Genomic DNA, 24,403 nt, shown 5'->3' with positions numbered 1-24,403 from the left:
TGTGCTAAACTATATGTCTAATCCTTGTAATGTAAGCAACGCTTTGATAGAAAAAAATCATCTCTACTTGCAACAATAACATTAAAATGTCCCTGCAAAATATGTAATATTAGCTTTAACTATTAGCTACATTACATTTAATTAGAGGGATCAGTTTACCATAAATGAATGTTTTTATTTGATCAACATGTTTTGTTCTAAATTCTGAATAATAAAATGTTGTCAGTTTTAACAATATGTCTATATTTAAACTAAAATGATATAATATTTCCGTTAACTGCACTATCTATGAATGGGTTTGCTCCCAATAATAAGACTATTGTTGAAATACCTACTGTTTTTTTCTGTGTAAAAGTTCATATTAAAAGAAGTAACGAAAATCAAATATTCTAAGTATAAACATCCACTTTTGTTCTATTATTCAACTTCCTAGTCAATAACAAAGGTAACTACCGCGTGGTGACTGGTAGTTACCTTTGCCGAATATGTATATATTTTATCTAGGTTTGATACTTTATACTGCCGTATAATACGATACTTTATACTGCCGTATAAAATACCGAACCTAGATAAAAATCTCTGCAATAAGCAAAAAACAGTCTCATTCCACGACGCAATTTGAACAGAAAATCGGCTTGGAAAGCTACCGTAGAAAAGGATCTAATGACCGACGACGGATTCTTCATTTAGATAATAAATTAAAGCATTTCCATTTCAGATGACGGCCGTGCAAGTCTCTCGATGACCACAAATAGAAGAGGAAAAAGAAAATAATGGCGCGGCTTGACCATTTTCGTAGACAAGATACCAGTTTACAATCATGGCAAATCGACTGCTGTTCGATACTGAAAAATTAATATGTATGTATGTATCAAGGAACTTTTTTTACATTGTAATGGATGAATTTTCCGTTAGTTAATTTACGATTCTAGTTAGTTAACAATTAGAAAATTTCCAGTCCTAGAGGATATAGAAAAAACAGAAATTTATGTACAGCAAGTAGTAGCCTTTAGTTTTACGTGGGGGTTATATTTTGTATTTGCTAAGAGTTGTGGCTGCAAAGGCCTATTGTGGCTAAGTTTTACCAACTTAAAATTCACCTTCAAGACCCAACCTTTTAATATAGGTTGTTATATCACAGCGTGATTAAGGTCTGTCATATTTAAAAATGTATATGTAGCCCATCTAGCCTCTTTTTCAAAAGAATTTGAAGAGAAGGTAAGTCTAGTACAGTTTCCAGAGCTTTTGACGAAGTGGAATGAAAGACACCAGTCACCGCTAAGCACGCTTGTTGTAATTTCGACAAATTCTTCTTGACAGTTGTTTGGTTGTGCCACCAGACAACAGCACCATATGTACTAATTATAAGTCTGATGGTTGTCACATACCGGGTGCGTCTCAAAAGTGGGTCACTCCTATAACTTTTTTATATACTCGTATAAAAATGCGAGATTTGGTATAATTAGGATCTATACTAATATATAAAATCGTTAAGAAACTCACTGATTAATCACGATCCTGCTCAAACCACTCAACGTAAGAAGCTCAATTTTGACATACAGGTTGATTCTAGCGTGTAGAGGTTCGATAAGAAGGTATTTTTCGAAATTCCAGTTCCAAGGGGGTGAACCACCCCTCAAATATTACAATATTTTTTTATTTAAAAAACGGTCAAGTTTCCGAAAAAACGCTTAAACACGTATATTTTATTTTGTTTTTTACATATTTTAAGATTTTTAAAAAATGTATACAGGGTGTTTCGAAAAATCTGGTCATTGACTAATCACCATCCTGCTTAAAGCGCTTGACGTAAAAAGCTGATTTTTTCGATAAGAAGGGATATCTCGAAACTCGAATTCTAAGGGGGTGAAACCACCCCTCAAATATTAGAATATTTTTTATTTAAAAATCGGTGAGATTTTCGGAAAAACTCTTAAACAGGTATATTTTATTTTGTTGTTTTACATATTTTATTTTTTTTTAAAAATTCATCATTGAGTAATCACGATTCTGCTTAAACTGCTTAACGTTTAAAGCTGATTTTTGGCAAACGGATTGACTGTGGGGTGTAGAGGTTCGGTAAGGAGGGGTTTCTCGAATCTCAGATTCCAAGAGGGTGAAAACGCCCCTCAAATATTACAATATTTGTTATTTAAAAAACGGTTAGTCTTTCGGGAAAACGCTGGGACACGCATAATTTATTTTATTTTTTTACATATTTGGACATTTTTTAAAAAAACATACAGGGTATTCCAAAAAGTTGGGTAATGATTAACTACGATTTGGCTTAAACTGTTTGACGTAAAATGCTTATTTTTGGCAAACGGATTTTTCGAAAGTCAAATTCCAGAGATGAAACTACCCCTCAAATATTACCAAGTTATATAATAATGTCGCCATATTATTTTTTCTCATGCAGACATAAATGTGAGAAAATTTTATCCAGTTTGTATGCTAATGGAAATTCTTGCTTTGCTTTATTATCGCCATTACTAGTGATTAATTCGACGCGAACGAAATCGCGGGTACACGCTAGTAAGATATAAAAGAGGATTGATTGACGTATTCAATTATTTTCGGTCACTTCCTATTTCACCGGAAATGGCTACAATTTTTGATTTTTAAACGGCACCCTCGGTATTTATTTTACTTTATTCGAGAGAAAATGACACTCTGAATAGTGAATATACATACCATATATCAAATTTTGACATTTTCGCATATTAAATTTAATTACGTATTTGAAATTGTAACATGCGGTTCATAACGACAATTTGACTCGAAATACCAAGTGTGTGGTACAAAATTATTCCTAAAAAATGATTTTTCCAAATATGCTAATGAGCCACCCTCGTTCCATTTGAAAAAAAATGATTAAAAATACGAATTGAGCATCTTTTAACCGGCCAGGACACAAAAAATCTATTTTTCCAAGGCTCCTTGATTAAAAATTGATGTTTTTAAAACAGCTATGGCACTCTAGATTGATATTTAAAATACGATATTTTTTAAAGGGAATATGTCAAAAATTGATATATGATGTCAATGTGATATGTCATTATATTCAGAGTGTCATTTTCTATCGAATAAAGTAAAAAAATACCGAGCATGCCATAATCAAAAGTTGTAGTCATTTCCGGTGAAACAGGAAGTGACCGAAAACAATTGAATATGTCAATCAATCCTAATTTACGTCATACACTAACATACCAAATCACGATTTTTTATCTGAGAAAATATATAAGTTATAGGGGTGAGCCCCTTTTGAGACGCACCCGGTTTAGCGAGAACATACTTTTGCGTCAAATAAGTCGTTGGTGTCAAAAATCCAAACGCATATAAACAAAATCGTGTATAATAATGTCGAGTAAATCGAGGAACTCCTGTATTTAAAGAAAATAACAGAACATTATCACCCAAGATAGTTTATATCTTACTAAATCTAATTTATTCTCAGGACATCATTTCTGGAGTTTTAAAATATCTCATTTTAATTAACATAATCACTGTACTGTTCTAGAAATACTTCAAATTTTCTCTGAAATATGTAGTAAAATAAGCTGTTAAATTAAGCAACAGAATAAGACAAAAATCTAGTAGTTTAAATGATAAATTAAACAATTCCGTTTACATATTACCACAACACGAGTCCTTCGATAGCCACAAATGGCCAAAGTAAAAGATATTAGTGCCTCATCTCCATTTATGTCGGAATGGCTGTTTTACGTCTATGCTCGTTGATGGTCTGAAGGTGAAAAATTAAAACGCATCTTCAGACATACACAGAGACATTAGCGGCATAGTTAGGGCGGCTGTATTGATGTCCAAGTTTAATCCGTGTTATATCTTCTGTTTTAATTTACCGTAAGATGACTGGATTAAAGTTCTATGGTTATTATAGCTGTGTGCTTCTAAATGATACGATTGATCATTAATATAGCACTTATACCCAGGCCACATAAGATTAACATTTCTAAATACTAAATAAAGTTTAGTTTTTTGATGTTCTGAAAGACCACCATTGCATAAAATAAAACAATTATTACCTAGAGTTTTATTTTTGTTCATTTCTCTTTCAGTGGCGAAATATTCCGATTTTTCCAAGAAATGTACTCGCAACATTGCTATAGATACAGATAGCATACTATAGATAGCATTGCTATAGATACAGATAGCATACGATCGAAAAAAAAACGGCGTCAAAAGCGGCTGGGGAATGACAATCGATTAAAATTTTTGCGAGACCAAGCTCTAGATAATTTTTTGGAAATAGATTTGTGTGTCTGGAAATGTTCTATCCTTTTTTAATCTTTCTATAATTAATATCAAATCTTTGACAAATTTTATCTTAGTAAATGACGTTTAGAGATTAACCTCGCCAAAATTATCATTAACTGTCATGCCCCAGCCGTCTTTGACGCCATTTTATTTTCGATCATACGGTATTATTTAATAAATATTTGGTCTTCTGTGTCTTTGTAGATATTAGTTGGGTACATTTGATATAAATATGATTTTAAAGTAACAAATATAAAAAGTAACAAATAATTTCGAGTAGCAAGTAGTGATATTTACTACTGGACTAACCTAGGGTTGCCAACTTTCAAAATAAAAAATAGAGGACGAGAGGCAGTGGCGTAACTACCGATGCGCCGTGTGTGCGAAGCACACAGGCCCGAGCCCTCGCGGGGCCCGGACTGCATTTCCATATCTATTAGAGATGAGCAAAACTGCGATTTTCCAATCGCAGTTGAAACTGCGATTGTGATATATAAATCGCTGCGACTGTAACCTGCGATTGGGATTTTGATATTTTTAAATTGGTACGCTGTAATCTGGGAAGCTCAATCCCAAAATTTCTAATAAAAAACAGAATAAATAGCGGAATAATTTTTTTTTAATAAAAACTTACAAAGAAACTGTTGGGTGTTTCGATGCCATGTGCCTTTTAAAATTTGTAGTGCGTGTTTTTTATGATATTTTTGCTGCACACATATTGCACTTAAAATTTTCATCAATTACCTACCAAAAAAAATCCACAAATAACTTAGTTTCCTTTTTTTAAACATTTTTGATTAGAACAGACCGAATAAATTTAAAAGGGAAATTAAAAATACATAAAATGTTCAAAATATTCGAATGTGCTTTTAGACAGTAGGTATACTAACGAAAAATTTATTATAAAAAAGGTTGCCGCCAACCATAATTCAGATAACTAGAAAAAAAAACTGTTTATTTTATCTTGTTTTCTTTTAAAAACATTTTCTTTATATGTAACTCAAAAGAAGCCGACGCCGACGGCTTTGATACCAGTCCAGGTCCAGTGCAAGTGCAAACTTTCGAACTTTTAGATAAATAAAAGGACAATATCACATTTTATTATATTTAAAATTTCTCTAAAATGAAAAAACTGATTGTAAAGGATGTATTTAAACTAACATAGCAGCCGATCCACAACTGTTAGTATATTCAGAAAATTATATTATATTATGGATTGTTATAAAAATGTTTATAATAATATAATATATAACAAAATATAATAAATAAAAAGGGCTGTTTCTTTTCCGGGCTCTATATCTTCTAGTAAATAAAGGATAAAAATAGATAATTTTTTATAATTTGAATCCAAAACGGTCCTTATGAATCATTTTAACTGAATCATTACCTGGGAGCAACTGTAGTCATAACCGAAAACAAGAATTTTTTAACCTTCTCAATCCATAATTATATTATAAATCTAAAACTATTATTAAAATTTAAAACTAATAAATTATATATATTATGCGGTATATAAACATATATAAGCCTATTTTCCAACGCTTCATAAAAATTACGGGGCCCTGATTGCGAATGTGATTTTGCGATCTAGTCTAGGCCGATGTGTTGGGAGCTGCGAACGAAAAATCGCAATCGCCGCTCTTCGTTGGCGTGCCACTCCCGATGCCGCGCCGGTGCCAACGAAAATCGCAATCGCAATGCTGGGATGAGCTGCGATTTTCGTTCAGCTCCTCGTTCGCCCGTCCACTGCCGTGTTGAAAACGCGCCGCCGCCGGCCGGGGCGTACGAGAATCGCAATATTGCGATTTTCGTTCGCAGCTCATCGTTCGGCTTCTCAGTGCCGTGTCGATGCAATGCCGGTGCGAACGAAAATCGATGCTGTGATTTTCGTTCGCGTGCCCACTGCGATTGCAAATCGCAACTGGTGTAATATTGGTTGCCTAAAAATCCAAAATCGGCAGATATATGTTTCAATCGCAAGTCGCAGTTTGCTATGGAAAGGAATCACAGGTTGCGATTGCGAATTTACAATCGCTGCGATTAAATCGCAGTTTGCGATTTTCTGCTCATCTCTAATATCTATCACATGCTATCGCGAATCAAGCAGAATCCTTCTGTTTCTAATGAGGATATTTATGAAATGGGCCAGGTTCTATACCTTAAATATCCCGATGATATTGCCTATACGATTTCTTCTCAATTACTCCTTCAGGCAATGTTTCCGAAATAATTTATATGAAATCAATTGCATTTTTAAACTTACTAAATTTATTTTAGTTAAAAACCTTTCATCGTCTTCTAGTTTCAGCGAGATTTTAACAGCGTGTCATATTTTTCTCACCTTAACCTGTTTCTGTGGCCTCGGCTGAAAGATCTTTTTTCCAAATTAAAGCTTGTCAAAAATTATCTAAGAAATACTATGGGCGAAAAGCGGTTATCAGCTTTGCCAATTATTTCAATAGAAAATGAAGTTGCCCGTACAATAGACATTGGTAATATTGTGTCAACTTTCGCCCATGCTAAAGCAAGGAAAAAAGAATTTTAACATGTTCATGTTCCTATTTACATTGTTTATTTTAATTGAGTTAGTTTTGTTGTTGTTTTTTGTTTTGTTTTTATTTTTTTTTTATTTATTTGATATTTTATATGTTTTGGGTTACATATTCTGTGTTGCAGTAATAAATAATACTATATAAAAATTAATTTGATAATGTTATTTCTAATCTAAGATTAGTATATAAGTATTGAAATATGTAGGTGTAATAGGGGGCCCGGTAAAATTTTTGCACCCAGGCCCGTGAGTCTGTTGTTACGCCACTGACGAGAGGGTAAAAAAGAAGCACAATATCTTTTGAAACCTCGCCTAAATGTCTAGTATTTACCAAAATGTTATGTCAATGGTATGCGACTGATGGTCTTTCATACTTTCTTAAAAATTTTATACTCAAAACTTGTTTAAAATAAAACAAACCATTTTCAACAAAATATTCAATGCGTGTGAGAAAAGAGGACAGTGATTTCAAAAAGAGGACTGTCCTCTGGAATAGAGGACGGTTGGCAACCCTAGACTAACCGGGTGTGCTATCAGACAATCTGGCAGTATTCTATTCTTGAGTTTGAGACTATAGTTAATGTTAATCTTATGTGGAGATAAATATTGACGATTTTCCACCAATTTATATCTACTTATAATATTAAAGTGTAGTCTACTTCTTGTTAAAAAAATGAAGAACAGGTAAAAAGGTTTCGTCACGGTTGTTTATACGGTGGTTTAGTAAATTGCCATTAAAAAAATCTGTTGTTTTTGTTTTCGACCCTGAAAGTATTCCAAATAATACAAATATAGCAATAAATCAATATAATCTTTATGTACCTATATATTTTGCATACTTTCGTTCATACATGATTACCAATATAAACACAATACGCGTGGGAAATTTAATTTAGTATCTGGCTTAACGTCGATTAGAGTAAAAACAATGATAAATTCTCTCCACAAAATTATTCTCAACATTGACTTCCCTGTGTTATGTATGTACATATTTCCATTTACTATATTTTCTATCAAATATTATATGTACAAAAAGATAACTGCTTTTGTGTACAAGACAGACTCAACTATATTAGTAAAGCTAATTAATTTTTATATTTTATTTTTGTAAAAGTTTCAGAACTACTTTAAAATTTGAGACTACCGGAAATGATTCATAAAATTCATGATTGAATTAAATTTAATATAGAGTGTTCAAATTCATTATGTATATTATGTCTATAAAATACTGTAGTAGAATCCAAAGTAATTGTATCGTATGATATTTTTATATTTTATTTCATACTCTCCATCTTATTTTAGGTTAATCTAGCCTTATTTGTCAGTTTCATTTGACACATATTTGTATATGTATATTGTCGCTTGGTCGATTAGAACTTACTAGCTCTGACTACTATTTACTTAAACCAGGATTTTTTTGACATTGACTGTCATGCTAAGTTATAATCTGTCATAGATAAATGAAACAAGTTTAGATTGGAAAGTGCCCATAAGGACAATGTAAACACTATTTGGCGCTATTTTTGCAACGGTCGCGACCCAAAACTTTAGAAAATTTCGGAGCGGTTCGGCTTTTTCCGGAATTATATCGCCAAATATTGTTTATTCAAATTTATTATTATTTTCGTTTAATTTTATAAATAAAAGACAGTGTGTTGCATACAAGATACTTTATTTTATATAAGGACGCATGTATGAAATACCTGAAACATTGGAAACCGACGTTATGCCACGATCCACGATGGTTTTTGCAGTTCACAGTTCACAGCACAGCTTTTTAAGTTTTTAATGCCACTTTTTCACAATTATCACCGGTTGGAGTAAATAAAACTTGAATTAAACTCACAAGATAGCAATTATTACTTTGTAAATGGACGCTATAAACACTTTTCGGAATTTCTTTAATGAGAGCGGTTTAGATTTTGAAAGATTATTATGATTTTTGAAGATTCTGACTTTGACAAGAGAAAATTATTTCTGTTTTTGTTTGCCGTTGTTCTTAGCGACCGCTATAGCAGCGCCAGATCGCGTATAACGGTCGCGACCCAAAATAATTTCGCGACCCAAAATTTTTACGGGCTTTCCAATCTAAACTTGTTGCATTTATCTATGTAATCTGTATTCAGATTATAACCGATTATAGATAAATAAATATTTATATATATTCAGCACCCTATTTTTTTTCAAGTAGGTAAACTTATTGTAATAGTAAATATTATAATTCCCTTGAAACATAAATAACTATTAAAATCAACATCACGTCAAAAAAAATGACACAATAACCAATAAGTTGGTTAGTTTTCGTTTCGTTCTTGTACACATACAAACAAAAACCAGTATCTTTCATTGTACTAAAACAGATAGCGCACCAGCGCCATCTAAGGAACATTCACACGGTCCTTTTATCAGCGTCCAATAAATTCCAGAATCGCGCAAGGGAAACTGGAAAATATATGCCGACTATTTATGGAAGGCTGTAACTTTGCGCATTTTTGTCGCGTGTGACCGACCACCTGGATTTCTTGCGTTGTATTGTTGCTGATCAGGGACGGACTACAGATAATATTGTTTTTTACATTTTTAACTTTTCAATACTGAATCAATGTCTACCACATTCAAAGAAACGTGGAGATATTTATTTATTTAACATACTTTTTCTTTTTGTCTTTAGAAAGATCCTGAAACTACGCCAATGACGTTGTCAAATGTTGAAAAAGTGGTCAAAAATATAAATACTTCTAATTAATTATTTGAGAAATCTTAAAATGGAAATAGAGAAGGTTCTATCCTTAGAAAACTTCTGACGCTCAAATCGGGTAGTATGCTATGTTAGTATTGTTAGTGTATGTTAAAAAAACAATATACAGGGTGGTCCGAACTGAATTCCAGAAACTTCCGCAGTATATTATATTCTGTAGATAAAAATAAATAAGAGTTCGTATAAATGTATGTCCTAAAATGTTTAGTTTCTGAGATAGAGGGTAAATAATCCAAATAATTTTTGAAGTAACGTCAATATTTGGTTGAAAAATGATGTCTGGGTGATTTTTGACATGATAAATTTAATTTTGATGTCAGTATGACTCCTTCTTGTAGAGGTATGTCCTAAAATGCTTAGTTTCTGAGATGCAGGGTGTAGAAGTTTTATTTTTATTTTGATTTTTTCCAAATTATTTCAGAAGTAACGTCAATATTTGGATGAAAATTGGTATCTGGGAGTTTTTTGACATGAGATATTTGATTTTGATGTCAATATGCTTCCTATTTGTAGAGGGCGCCATCTATACGTGTTTTAACTGTTTTGAAGGTAATAACTCGTAACAGGTACGGACGAAAAGTAAATTGTTAAAGTATTTTTTACTACGAACTTTTTTACTTATTTTTATGTACAGAATATGCTGCCGAAATTTCCGGAATACAGTTCGGACCACCTTGTATAGTAAAAGCTTCATATTATTGAATTATATTTTTGTTCAATATTTGTATAGAATGAAAAAAGATACAAATGTCACATTGAGTAGTAAATTTTGTATACAAAAACACATATTTTGTGAAAATACAGTTAATGTTGAATAAAGCACAAAAGTGCAAAAATATTGTAACAATAAATCAAAAATTAAAATTTATTATTATGATAACGCGTAAACAGGGTAATCGTATGTAATATCGGGTAATAAATAAACCGCAAAACACTTAAATTGATTAAAAAAAATGTATTAATTACGAATGTGGTTTATTAATTGTAATTTGACAAATAAACAAATATTACTACATAACATTATGATATAATAGGTAATTATAACAATTAAATAAATTATATTTTTAATGATGAAAAATGCTCACGAGTCGTATAATAAACTAATAGACAAAAAATAATTAGATTCGTAATGTCTCTTATTGAAAAAAAGTTTCCTTGGATCGCAAAGTTTTAGAACATTGATTGTTAAACGTAATTATTTTAATAATAAATAATAACAAAACTGAATAATCTTTAATAAACAAAAATACGGGCTTTTTATTTCCTTAACTACCCAAAGAAAAAATAATTCAAGTATCTTAAATAAAAATCATGTCTTTTGTCAAATATTTAAAAAAAATAATTTACTGAAATATTTGCCAACATTAATGAAAAACAGACCACAAATTAGGTTTAACCAATGTAGGAAATATAATGAAAGAACTGATAATTGCAAATAGTAAAATATTTTATTATATTGATATTTAAAGACATTTTAGTGTTCCTTCATTAAGTTACTGTCTTTAAGTGGTAATTGGAAATTTCAAATATAATATTATCTAATCAAAGTTTAAAATATCTCAAAAAGTAAATTGACATCTGTTAAAAAAACCATGTAGTTTTATAACTTAGTGTCTCTATTCCCAGAAGTTTACAATAATGAACTTGTCATAAATTTTGATTATTACATTAGTACAGTAATAGAATTGGTCATTACATTATATTATTACATTATTGCAACCTATAGAAAGAATTAGTATTTTGAACATTTCTGTTAAATGAACAATTTTTCTGATATACAATAATTAACAAAATTCAAATGATTATAACACTAGAGACTGTTGTTCTGTACTTTGAATAAAAATATTCAGAAATGAATGTCCTTCTAATTTAATTTAAAAGGTAAAAATATAACAGTAAAATAATAAAAATAGGTGTTATAATAACTATTTAATAACAAAAATACCAGATACGATACTGAAACATCTAAGTCAAATTGATGTATCCTAATTATTTTTGACAAATAGTAAATAAAAGTGATGCAAGAAAAAATACATAATTAGTTAACAGGGTGTCCCATTAAAAAAACGAAAAAAAAAATATTTTATATTTTTTAAGTTTGGCGTAGAATTTTGAACACCCTGTATGATTTAACATTACGATATTTAAAGCAAACTAAGTACAGACTATCTAATCTAATGCAAATACCTAATACAGTTTTGATTTCATAGTCTAAGAGCTAGCAACGTTTGTAAAGTATTAAATAATTCTGGTAATTAAAAAAAAACTAATATTTAATACTTTACTATTACAATATAAACGAAAATGGAATAAAAAAGTCTTTGCCCTGACCTGGATTCGAACTCTAAATCATCGGTTCGTGGTCGGAAACTCTACGCACTGCGCTATGGAGACATGTTCGATTAATATTCAATACTAGAATTTAAAGGACTAATAAAAATATAGGATCTTCTTTCAATGCGCAGTAGAGAACGCAACGTTTACCGGCAGCCAGACGGGCCGCATGCTGTTTTAGAGAGCATAGTAAAAGATATATCAAAGAGCCAGACGTCTTAAAGATCGCGCACACTATACCTACACGGACCAGTACGGACCAGCACAGCACAAACCTGCATCCTGCATGACGTCGCACCCTTTACCGCCACAGACCAGCAACATAAGCGAGAGTTTCGAAAAAAGTACAGTTGTCAAGGCTCAACTACTAGAGCGTGCAACATAGAAGTATTGAAAATGAGTAGTTCAGACGAAGAAATTATTATTTTAGCCATGTTGTGTGAAGAAGAGGAGGAAGAGAAGGAAGCTAAGAAAAAAAGAAGATTTTGGGTTCACCCTATAAATCAAAAGAGAAAGCAATATGGCGAATTTCATTATTTGTTTCCTGAATTAAAAAGATTCGAAGAAAAGTTTTTCCAATATTTTCGAATGTCACAAATCAAATTTAATTATTTTTTTTTGCTATCGACTCCCATATTGCATCTTTTCTTTCTTGGTCTCTATATATAAAATGCTTGGCTCGTATCGCACAGCTCTGAATACTTTTGTACCAGTAAAATAAGCTTTTTTTCATTCATATTTAAAACGATTTAAAGGTTCGAACAAAAATAAACGAAATCTAACCTACATCATGCAACTTGAGCCAGCTAGCGTACTCGAAATACTGACAAACCCTTCAATATTTGCATGTTTGTGGAGGTGTGCTGGTTCGCCGGTGCGCACATTAGGTCGGACCAGCACGACCAGGCATAAATATTGCCGGTCATATTTGTCCCTGACCGACACGACCTGTTTTGACGGTCGTGGCTTGTGGCGGTACGTGCTGGTACTGGTCTAGTGTGCTCTACTCTATTAAATAACACGGTCACCTTCACCGGTAGATTTTACTGGTCTGGTCCGTGCCGGTCCGTGTAGGTATAGTGTGCGCGATCTTTTAAAATACTTGTTTTTCCGACGTTGCTAGCTCTCGTACTGTCAGGACAGTTCTTGTATTTTAATAATTTTTTAAGAAAGGTTAAAAAAAATTATTTTTTATTTATTTATTAATACCTCTGAAACTATCGATATATATTTACTCATATATTAGGATTATGTAAAGTGAAGGAGGAAGAAGGCCAAAAAAATAGAAAAAATAAAGGAGAAAGGAGGCCAAAAATGCAATAATATACTGGGTGTTCCGTTTTAAAAAATCATCCCGATCCACTCCCACTTTTTTAAGCCGTAACTGTAGAAGTTAAAATATTTTCCTGAAATACATCCTAGTACCTAGTTTAGGTTTGCAATTTCCAAACAAAATTCCTTTAGGAGCTACAGATGTCCGACGAACTATTGACGGCCCTGTATATCACAAACAGTTGAAGACATCTAGAGAACATGTACATGAAATATTTCTAGAATTTTCTAAATAATTCAAAAATTGAATAACATAGATGATGGTATAACCACGACACACTGTTTATTAGATGTTATATTAAAATTAATTAAACAACACAAAACTAAAGAGAAATAGAAAACATTGCATGTAATGATGTGACAAATACGCATTACGATTATCCCTTGCAATAGTCGCCAACTTTATATAAAATAAACTCCAATATGTTCTCTAGCAAGCAATCTATTCCCACCAATAGACGTAAATCTACGTTATTTCTCAGTAATAGTCGTTATTCGATGCTTAAGGTTTAAGTAATGCTTTATTGCCTCCATTATTCTGATTGCTTCAATTATTCTGTTCGAGCTATACATTTCCATCTGCATACTATGTATTCAAATGTAATGTCGTGTTGGTGTCTGCATACTATTCAAACGATCAACAGTTAATATTTTATTTGTAAGTGGTGTTTCATGATAATGCAAATATAAATTTGATATTATAACCCTGACTGTTGTATATTTATAGTAAGTAATACGTCAGATTAGAACGTTAGACAAGGTGATACGGATAGATATTCATAGAATATAGCCTAATCATATACAGGGTGTCCCAGAAATAAGTGCAAGTATTTTAACTTGTAGTATAGTTCGACTCCAGAAACACGCCCATGAGTTTTTTTGTGAAAAAAAATTAAAAATTTTCCGGAAAAGATTAAAAAACTTTTGATTGCCGCTTATTCAGTTTCCGAAAATTTCTTTATAGTGCTTGGAGAGAATGCAATGTTACCACCTCCTACGTTATCTACATTCTGTATGTTTAGAAGTAACTTTACATGTTTACATTTTTACAAAAAAATACTTAAATTAATTTTGTTCATTGTAGATTTTTTAATCATTGTAGATTACTATTAAGTGTAGTGCAACGTCTACTATATTTTAAATACCTTTTTTTACATTTCAAATTTATGATTTCAGTCTAATAACTTTTTAGTCAACATGTAACAACAGGTATTGATAATTTCGATTCCAAATATCTCAAGAATCATTACTCGTAGCGACCTTTACCAAGAAACCTTTTTTAAGTAAAAAACGTCGTAAATGTATATTTTTTTATTCAGTAGTTTTATACAGGTACGACCGAAAAGTTATTACTCTTCAAACCAGTTAAAAAATACGCAGGTAGCGCCCTCTACAAATAGGAGTCATATTGACATCAAAATCAAATTTCTCATGCCAAAACGTGCCCAGACACAAGACAGTTCTGACCACCCTATACAGGGTGAAACTTGAATAAGAGCAAATATTTTAGGGATAGTATATTTCGACCCCAGAAACACGATCATGAGGTTTTTTCGCGAAAAAAAAATCAGAAAATTTGGAATTTTTTGAAAAAAAAAATTGAAAATTATTATTTTAAATTATGATTGTTTTTAGTTAAAAATTATAATTTGTTGATAATATGGCAACATAGGTAGTAGATTAAATTTACAAGAAAGAAAATCCAGAAAATATCCAGTGCTTTTCAAAATTTTAGCAAAAAATCATTTTTTTGGAAATTTTCTAAGTAAAATATATCGGTTATTTTAGATTTATTTGAAAAACGGTAAAGAGAACATATGTTTCTTTTATCGAGATCCAGCCCTGAAAATATTTGCAATTATTTAAGACTCACCCCGTATATTGAAGTTATACATGAAAATTTTAAGGTATCTTGTATTTTCCGTCCGTTTCATGTATTTTCTTACTGTATTTAGAATAAGCTCTAGAGTTATGCTTTCAAAATTGTTTTTAAAATTGGTTTTAAATAGTTTTATAGTAATTATTTAAATTATTTTTACAGAGAGGCTTTAAAAGACTAAGGTGACACTAATCAAAGATGGGACTACAACGTTACAGAACAAGCAGGAACAGGACAGCCAAAAATAACACAAGAACATAATACATGGGCCCAAATAAAAGACAGATACGTAAGTTTCTCCCTAATATATTATATGAAATCTTCCTCGATTCGGTCCTGAATACGGTCAGCATCTCACAATCGGCGTACACGTATTCCGCTGACAAAGCATTTACCTTGAAAGTGCTCGTCCAAATAAGTACGAAATGCACAGAGAACAAAATGAAAACAATCCGCGTAATATCGCCATACGGAGAAGAATAGCAGCCATTGTACGGCTTGCAGCGTCGCCCTAATTGGAACAATGCGTGAAACAGAGATGCTTTTCAGAAGTTGTTTATGGCTGATTGTGTTAAGATTTCGATAATAACCGCTGTAGAATAATTGGATATATAAGAATATACACACATATCGAATTAAACAGTGAAAAAGTGGTTTGTATTCTTTCTTAAAGACTCTGCGTTCTTTTATAAAAAGTTACGTACATTATAATAAATCGCCGTTGGTAAGTAGATTTATATCTTCGGCTGTTTCTTTGGTTGGAAGGATCTTAAAAATATATCATTTGCCTACCAGTACTACTTTTGTAGTAATTCTTATTTATTTTATATAAACTACGCTTGAGATTCAAACCTTAGGTGTTACAGGTTGTAGATTGTAGATTGTATGGGAGGGGGAAGTTAATCATCGCGACCTTCTAGATCTATTGTGTCCCTCTGTCGTGGATTATAACTTATCATACAGTCTCATGACTTATAACAAAAAAGTCAATATCTGAGGCGGTTTTAGAGAGGTTAGTTCTCCATCTCCACTATCAGTTGTAGCAAAGTTTATGGGTTGTCATTTCGGCGCACCCAGTGATGAGGTGTTCTGGTCTTTCTCCATTTTCTCCACAGAATCTGTATTCGAAGTTGTATCTTACCTTCTTCCCCTAGGAGATGCAAGACCTTGTCGTTGGTGGGGAAGCTCCTGGTCAGGTGCTGGGGGAATCCCCCTAGGCTCTCATGATATGCAGAAGACTGGCGGGAAATAGGTGGGGCTGCGCCCCTAAAATTTTGCGCTGGATGTATACCATGATAGTAAGACCCATGATTACATATGGAGCAGTTGCTTGGTATACAAAACTAGAGCAACGTACAGCAAGGCAAAACCTGTGCAAAGTACAGAGACGGGCATGTATCTGTATCACAGGTGCCATGAGAACATGTCCAACAGCAGCAATGGAGGTCATTTTAGACCTAACACCACTGCACATTGTCGTCGGTAGTTATGCCAATGCGACAATGATTAGAATGGTCATTGACGGAAACAGTACTGGGAGAATTTTTAGGTCAGGGGCTTGGAACACCCTCAAAAAGAAAATTCCACTTCTCCAACTCCCAGTGGATGACATACCAAGAAAGTTGGTTCAAACAATGATTTTATTCGCTTTAGAAACTGACAGTGGGTAACTGTTCCATCAAAACTAGTGATGAGATCACTCGAGTGAAAAATACCCGGTCACCCGGGTATTCAAATCCTCGGTAAGTTTCGAGGATTTTTGTCAATCCTCGAGGATTATTCGGCACGCAACTAACACCGTGGGTGAAATACCGTGCTGAGAAGAATCGAGAATACAAGGCGATTTACGATTTATACTGAAATCTTTTCAAGTAAAACAAGTAATTCCCCGAATTAGGCATAATTAGGCAGAGAATTTTTGCTAAAAATTACAGATCCCTACGATTTAATATTCCAGACCATTTTGCTGACATACGAATTTTGAATATGTCAAGTTTTTACCGCTCCATAATTATTAACGGTGTATTTACAAAAGGTAAGCTTAATTATTTGTTTTTTACACACCATCGGATTAATTAGATTTCAGACTCTTGTTTATACATAAATTGATGAAATCAAATGATTTTTTTCTCTATTTAAAAAAATAATGAGTTTAGAGAGGTTATGTGCCGTAATATCGGACAGTTTTAGTTTCCTAATATCGGATACCCGATATTAGGTTAATCTATTAGTTACCTATTGTTTGGATATGGAGAAACGGTTTTATGGTCTAACAGCATCGGACAGTAGAAGATTAGCATTTCAGTTGGCTATCCGGAATGATTTACGACACCCTTTATTTGCGAAATTTGTTTTATTTAACTTATTATTTTTATTTATTCTTATTATTTAATATTTATTAACTTGTTATTTTCCTAATTTTCTGTGTCATTTTGCTCAATAATAAAACTTTAGATTAAGTACCTTTGGGCTTTAATGTATCCCTTTGCGCTTTGCGTTCCTAATATCGGACATGTGCGATATTAGGCACACCTAGTATCCGATATTGGGAACCCAGTTTTAAAATAAAATCGTTATTTTATGCACTTGTGTGATTTTTTCACGATTTTCGAAAAAAATGCAGTGTTAGAGGGACCTGCTTTTAAATTATACAAGAATATACATATAACAATGTGAAGATTTACCAACGTGTAGGTGCGCTTGGCTGATATTAAGGATTTTTTGTTGATCAAAATAAAAAAGTATCCGATAATAGGCTACTTTCCTCTACGATTTTAAGCTCAACTTATGAAAATTTTATTTCCCATATCAAATATGTATACACGAAAATATGAAAAATTATTAAAATACCTGTCTAAAATATATATTTATTTTTATTACAATATAACTCAACTCAAGGCATTCAGGTACATAGCAACACTGTTTCAACCAACGGTACTGAGCAATATTCAGGTATCGATCGAGATATTATATTATTAGGCCTTGGAGTAGTCTCGGAGAAAATTTTATGACCGAGGATTCCTCGGATGATCATCCGATTATTGGAATCCTCGAGAATCAATACTCGAGGATAGAAATAATCCGATTATGTCCAACGCTAATCAAAACGGAGAGTTGAATGAATTTATCACGACTACCAAGTTTATTTCTTAGTTCATTGCAATATTCAATATGAAAAAATCGCACTCTATCCTAAATCGGACTATACCTATCTAATGAATCAAATACTAAATCTATTTATATCGATCTGTATTTCAAAACCAATACACTCAGCTTTTCCAGTAATGAACACCCAGAAAATTTTAGATTTATTTATTTTTGTTAATTTTATAATTTATAGACTTCCTTAGTAAATTATGAAAGTCTCTCGGCTTTAGAATCATAAATATACGAACAAAAATATTCTAGACTTTTTTTAAACAACAAAATCTCATAAAGTAATACTAAAACGACATATAAATTTAACACACCTACCCACATACATACCATATATTATGAATAAGATAAAATTAAGTTTAAATATGCGTTTAATGAAATACTCTGAGATAAATAATAGCTTTGTCCTGATACGAAGTAACGGATTAAATATATTTCTTCATGTAAACACATATACAAACTGCTAAAAGGCGTTATTAATACAAAAAAAAGTGTTAAACACGTCTTTCTCATATTTATATGCCACATACTTTCAACAACTTACCCATTTTCCACGCTTAATAAGCTATTTCTGAATATTTGGAAAGTCTGCCAACTAACCTGAAAAGATAAGTCTATTAAAACAGTGTTTTATTCACATGATTAATTCGTCTAGACTTAGCTACCGTCGCATCGTGGACAGTTACGAGAAGACAAAAATATATTTTTTTGTTAAAATTGTGCCATGTGACTCAGGTTTGTATATAAAAAAATAAATAGAACGAAACAATATTTTATAATAAATCAGTTGGGAAATACCATTCGATCGAAAAAAAAACGGCGTCAAAGACCGCTGGGAAATGATAATCGATGCTAATTTTAGCGAGGTCAAGCCCTAGACGTCATTACTTGGCCCGTACCGTTTTTTATTTTTTTTTAATGGACCTTACTGCCTTAATGGACGTTGGTCTTAAGGAGTTTGTAACCTGTTTTTATATTGAATAAAAATGATTTTTAAATAGCGTTTAAAATTCGAGAAAAAATATTGACACCGTTTTTTTTTTCGATCGTGTGGTATAATATACTAAGGGCTGGCAAATGTTAGTCTTGGGTCGAGATTTCCGTATGTAAGAAGAGTACAATGCGTATATAATGTACTGAACAAAGAGAGGACAGTAAACATGTTGCAAACGTATGAAATAAACCGAGAAACTGTGCACATCGCCAAGAGACGTGGAAGGGGATATAGCATATTTGTCGCAGTTGACCGGTCGACCCATTCAATACCTCTGTCAGTACTTAAAGTTCTAGGGAAAGGTGTACGTCATGCGTTCAGCTTCACGATTTAATTACGTCGCGTGATACTTAATTTGTTTATTTATTAACGAGTCGTTGTAATTTTCCCTATAGCTTGAATTTTTTTAAGTGCAAGCTAGAAACACTTGCATTTTTGGTAAAAATAAGTGGAACTGAGTGGGTGTTCGATAGTGGTCGCGCTATTAGAACTCTTGAGTTCAGATTCTGAATTCTAATTCTTTTTTCAAGAACTTTGTTAATATTTCTGCTGTATTTTCTTTGTAGACAGTATGTGAAAATCTTTATCAATAAAAAATTACGCGATTGCTGAAAATTGCTATGCTCTAAAAATAAATGGATGGATTTTTGAATGGAAAAAACAACCTTATCGAATTTTTCTTATGTAAACATATTGTAAAATATCCGACCTTGAAAATAAAAAAAGTTTCAATATCTAAAGCGGTTCTTGAGTTATGGCCTGTTATGTGTTAAAAAGTTGAGTTTTTAAATTATCGCGATTACTGACGTTTTCTCGTTATAAAAAAAATGACACCCTAACGATATCCTTATAATAATTTTATCTAGTTATCTCTTGAAAAAAAAGTTTTAAAAATAAGCGGTTTGCGATCGTGATTTTACTTTACTTGATAGGGAAAGGCGTATCGGCAACGCCGCAACAGCACACCGTCGCGTCGCGCGTCGCGTCGTTCGGGGTCGCATTTCTCTCACTCCGACTTAATAAGATCCCTATGCGATTTACTATCACACATGTAAATACCGACCCAAAAGTAACAGTTGCCAGCACGGTATAATATGTATATAAACTCCCCGGCACAAAATTCCGCCACCCTAAAATTTTGATTATGTTTGATGTTTCATAACTTTTGAATTTGTAATCCGATTTTTATGATTACGGTATTAGTTTGTAGATAAATTTGTTCGCATTATTTTTTATTATGTTAATGGCTTATAATATATTTTAGTTAGGTGGGTTTATACCGGGGTAAATTAAAACTTCGTTTTTTGCAATAAATTCAAAACGCCCTGTGGGAAAAAAAACGGGCATTTTGGATAAAAAACACTTTCCTGTAATCTTAGATGTGTTCCTAACATTTCATTTTATGAATTATCCTATTATCTCTATTCTTTTATGAGCTACACATCTTTAAATAAAGTAATGATAGTTTTACAATCTTGTATTTGTTGAAAATGGAGCCCTCCTCTCAATGCCCACCGTTATATTGAGGATGTCCTCCAAGTAGTTGTGGTTCCATTTACCCTATTCATTGGAAATTAGTTTATACTAATGCATAATAAGGCCCCACGTTGCGCGGGTAACAAGTTAGGAATACGAGTATTTAACGAGTACCTGGATGAGGTTGGACTACGAAGATTGGAATGGCCTCCTTGTAGTCCCGACCTCAGTCCAATCGAACATTTTTGCGATGAACTTAAAAGAGCTGTTCGTCGTCCTCCTATTCCACCACAAAGTTTACAAAAGCTATGGATAGCATTAACGGAGATTCTTTTGTTAATTCTAGCCTTAGCTCTTGTAAAGGTTCTTGATCACTCATTAGAAAGGTAGCAAAGAAGACATCAGAAGACATCAGAAACTATAGACCAATAAAGCGTACTACCAGTAACATACAACAAGATATTCACAAAAATAATAAACAACAGAATACAAAACACGCTGGACGAGAACCACGAGAACAAGCAGGCTTTAACGGCTTCAGCACGATTGATCACATACATACACTAAGAGAAACTATCAGCCGAACAAAAGAATACGAACTTCCACTAGCCATAGCTTTTATAGACAATGAGAAGACTTTTGACTCAATATATCCTCTCTCATAAAATCTCACCAATACATACAAAGAAGCCAAAGCAAGAATAATGATATAATCTAGGTGAAATTGCATTCCATGCTTAAAAATGTTGGAATTCCACTTGAATGACTTGAATTTCATCTATTCCAATATTATAGTTTCCTTAATTTCTGGAAGTAGTAAATCAGAGTTATGTATCAATTGACCCAAGTAGTACTTAGAGATACTCGCATCTATAGAGCTAAATATTGGGGACAAAATTCATTTATTAAACTGAGTCACACTCTGAGCCTTGCGAGTAAAGTTTCCGACAAGACCCACTGTTAGAGAAATAGGTTATATGATTTAGCTTTTCAGAAAAGAAACTTAAGAAAATAAATTTGCTGACTATTTTAATTTTCCGCATTATAGATTCGACAACGCCCTTTGGCATAATTTTTCATTCGGATTTCCATGCGATCGGGCCGCGCCATTAACATTTACGATTACGAAAAGCGCTGTTGTGTTTTGTTGTCGACATCGAAAGAACCAGTCGCGCGATTTGCATACCCATTCATTAGTTCGCCCATTCATAATTCCGTAATGCGGCGAGTTTTGACTGGGCGCTCAGACGCTGGCGAAAATAATACATATTTATGGAGACGGGTCGTTGAATAAATCCATCGGGTATGGATGGGGGAGAGGATATCTCTCCACCAGCGCGTCGGAATTGTCGAGTGTTGTTTTGTGAGGCTAATTGCGATTTTGACACGGCTTTTTATGCTAATTCCGGGCATGGGAAGCGTGGAAAAAGTAAACGGACGAAGTTCGGTCGCTTACGGCTTACGGTACCATCGACACTTGTAGGTACTTGAATATATTAGGTGTCATAATACAAATCATATTGGAAATGTAAATTGTATTATTTAGTTTTAAAAAACCCGCAGCGATCAGACAAGTCAATATTAAAAATTATTTCTGATTTAAGTGGCTATACCATGCCTTCCATATTCATCACGTCGTGTGAATACCTGTATTTCTGTAATATGGTAGCGACATTCAAGTACCGTGTTGTTTCCTGGGTGCCGTACCGCCGGCACACAAGCGCATTAAACAAGTTACAACAGAGACACCCTAGACAACTGTTAAGAATCAAATGGTACCATCATGTCTCAAACGTATCAGTCCTTGAAAAAGCAAGCTGCGAGAGCGCTGAAGTCGTGATTACTAAATTCCGCTTAAGATGGGCTGGCCACGTATGCAGGATGCAAGAAAACCGCTTACCGAAATCTCTTCTTTACGGTGAGCTTGTAGACGGGTGGACAACTCAAAAGATACAAGGATATTTTCCATAAAAACTTAAAGGGGATAAGTATGCAGTATCAGTGGGGGGAAGCAGCGCAATGGAGGAAAATTGTAAACTCAGTTAACAACGACAACCAAAAAGTAAAGAGGCAACAAAGTAATGAGATTTTTGAATGTCCCGAGTGCGGAAGAGAGGTAACATGTATCGGGCTTTACAGTCACAGAAAAGCTCATAAAAGAACACGCCTTGCGTAACCATCTTCTGATGCGTGTCAAATACTCGTCAGAGGGTAATGGCAGTAAGTAAGTAAGCGTTGTTCCACCTGTATTCCTGTATTGGACTTAATTTATAGAAAAGAATTGAACTACGATGTGTCTCGGACCTCTTGTAAATTGTTCAGAGTAGATTGAATAAGCCAGACGACAGGGCCTGGCAGTCGCATATGGTACATACTGCACCGTCTTGACCTCTTGTTTAGATTTTTTACAGAGTGGTGTACCAATATGACCACTGAATTGTCAATGTTGTGTTACAATTACAGTTTAAAATGCCAAGAGACGACCAAGGAATGGATAGTTGCTTCCTTATTGAGGTACTGCAACTTTTCTTCAGCTCTTTTAATACATTACTGCTTTAAGCTTTCTAGTATAGGGTAATATATTTTACTTTATTTGTCATCAATGCGAAAGGATATCAGTAGAAGATTAATGTTTTTTAGTGGGTTTGTGTCATGTAGCATTATCGATTTCTTTGATAGATACATGTTACTTTTTGAATAACTTTTGGACACTATTTAACAAACAAACTAGTTATAATTCATATGATCGAAAAATTCAGAGTGTAAGAAAAGTGTAAGTAACGAAGGAATTTAATGATATACTCGAAGTTATGTCAGTTCAGAATAAGCATACCCAAAGAAGAGAATAAACATACCCGAAGAATCTAAATTCAGAATTTGGTTTACCTACATGTATACAGGGTGTTTCAAAACAACGTTTATAAAGCAAAACTAGCCTTTATGAACAAAAGAGAATCACCCCCTGAAGTTTTTTCGCATTTGTCTTGAAACACCTCTGTATATGTATATATATCCAGGGTTGTCGCAACTAACGTCGCATCCCCACGCCTAACACGCCACCTTGCTACGATCAAGAACATCTTCTCCCCTCTTCCAAGTTACGGTCCCTCCATTGCCCCCGCTTCTGATGGCACCTCATTCCAAGATCTTCTAGGCCGTCCTCTTTTCCTTTTCCAGGGGCTGGACCAGCTGTTTTATTTTGCAACAGTCATATCTAAATTAGTTGTCAGACGATATCTTCATAAACGGTTTTTTTATTATGACTGACTAGTTTCTTAACTTTCTAGTCCTCTATACTGGGATGATATTCCATAACACTATTTGAGTCTTTTATCAATTACAGATTTCGAATGGATTTTAATGATGTCAGTAAAATTGACTTCTTTTTTTGCACAAGTATCAATCAATACATAACGTCCACCCTCTGAATCCTTCGGGTCATGAAAGATTAAGATTGCATCAGAATATCTTTATTCGTAAAATACATGCAAGCCGATATTTAAATCTGTCTGAGTCTTGGTAACTTAAAAGCTTGGAGTAAATTAAAAGAACTTTTTAATTTACCCTATTTAGAGCTGAAGATGCTAGAACCTAGTTCACTAATAAGTTCTATTAAAAATCTGTTTCAAAATTAGTTACTGACCT

The 24,403-nt window shown here is 33.1% G+C and overlaps 1 protein-coding gene across 1 annotated transcript in view; it reads right to left on the bottom strand.

Annotated features, from left to right (window-relative positions):
- LOC115886483 (bone morphogenetic protein receptor type-1B) overlaps positions 1 to 18,851 on the bottom strand; it is a 233,300-nt gene extending 214,449 nt beyond the window's left edge. Inside the window, exon 1 of the mRNA XM_030905654.1 lies at positions 18,833 to 18,851. Within this exon, the coding sequence (XP_030761514.1) occupies positions 18,833 to 18,836 (4 nt within the window). The 5' untranslated portion in view covers positions 18,837 to 18,851. The remainder of the gene's footprint in view (positions 1 to 18,832) is intronic.
- Positions 18,852 to 24,403: the final 5,552 nt, after the last annotated feature.

The sequence above is a fragment of the Sitophilus oryzae genome, unplaced genomic scaffold, assembly GCF_002938485.1.
Source record: "Sitophilus oryzae breed Bouriz unplaced genomic scaffold, Soryzae_2.0 scaffold_490_pilon_pilon, whole genome shotgun sequence".
Taxonomy (NCBI): Eukaryota; Metazoa; Arthropoda; class Insecta; order Coleoptera; family Curculionidae; genus Sitophilus; species Sitophilus oryzae.
This window is presented reverse-complemented; position numbering and strand designations above follow the sequence as displayed.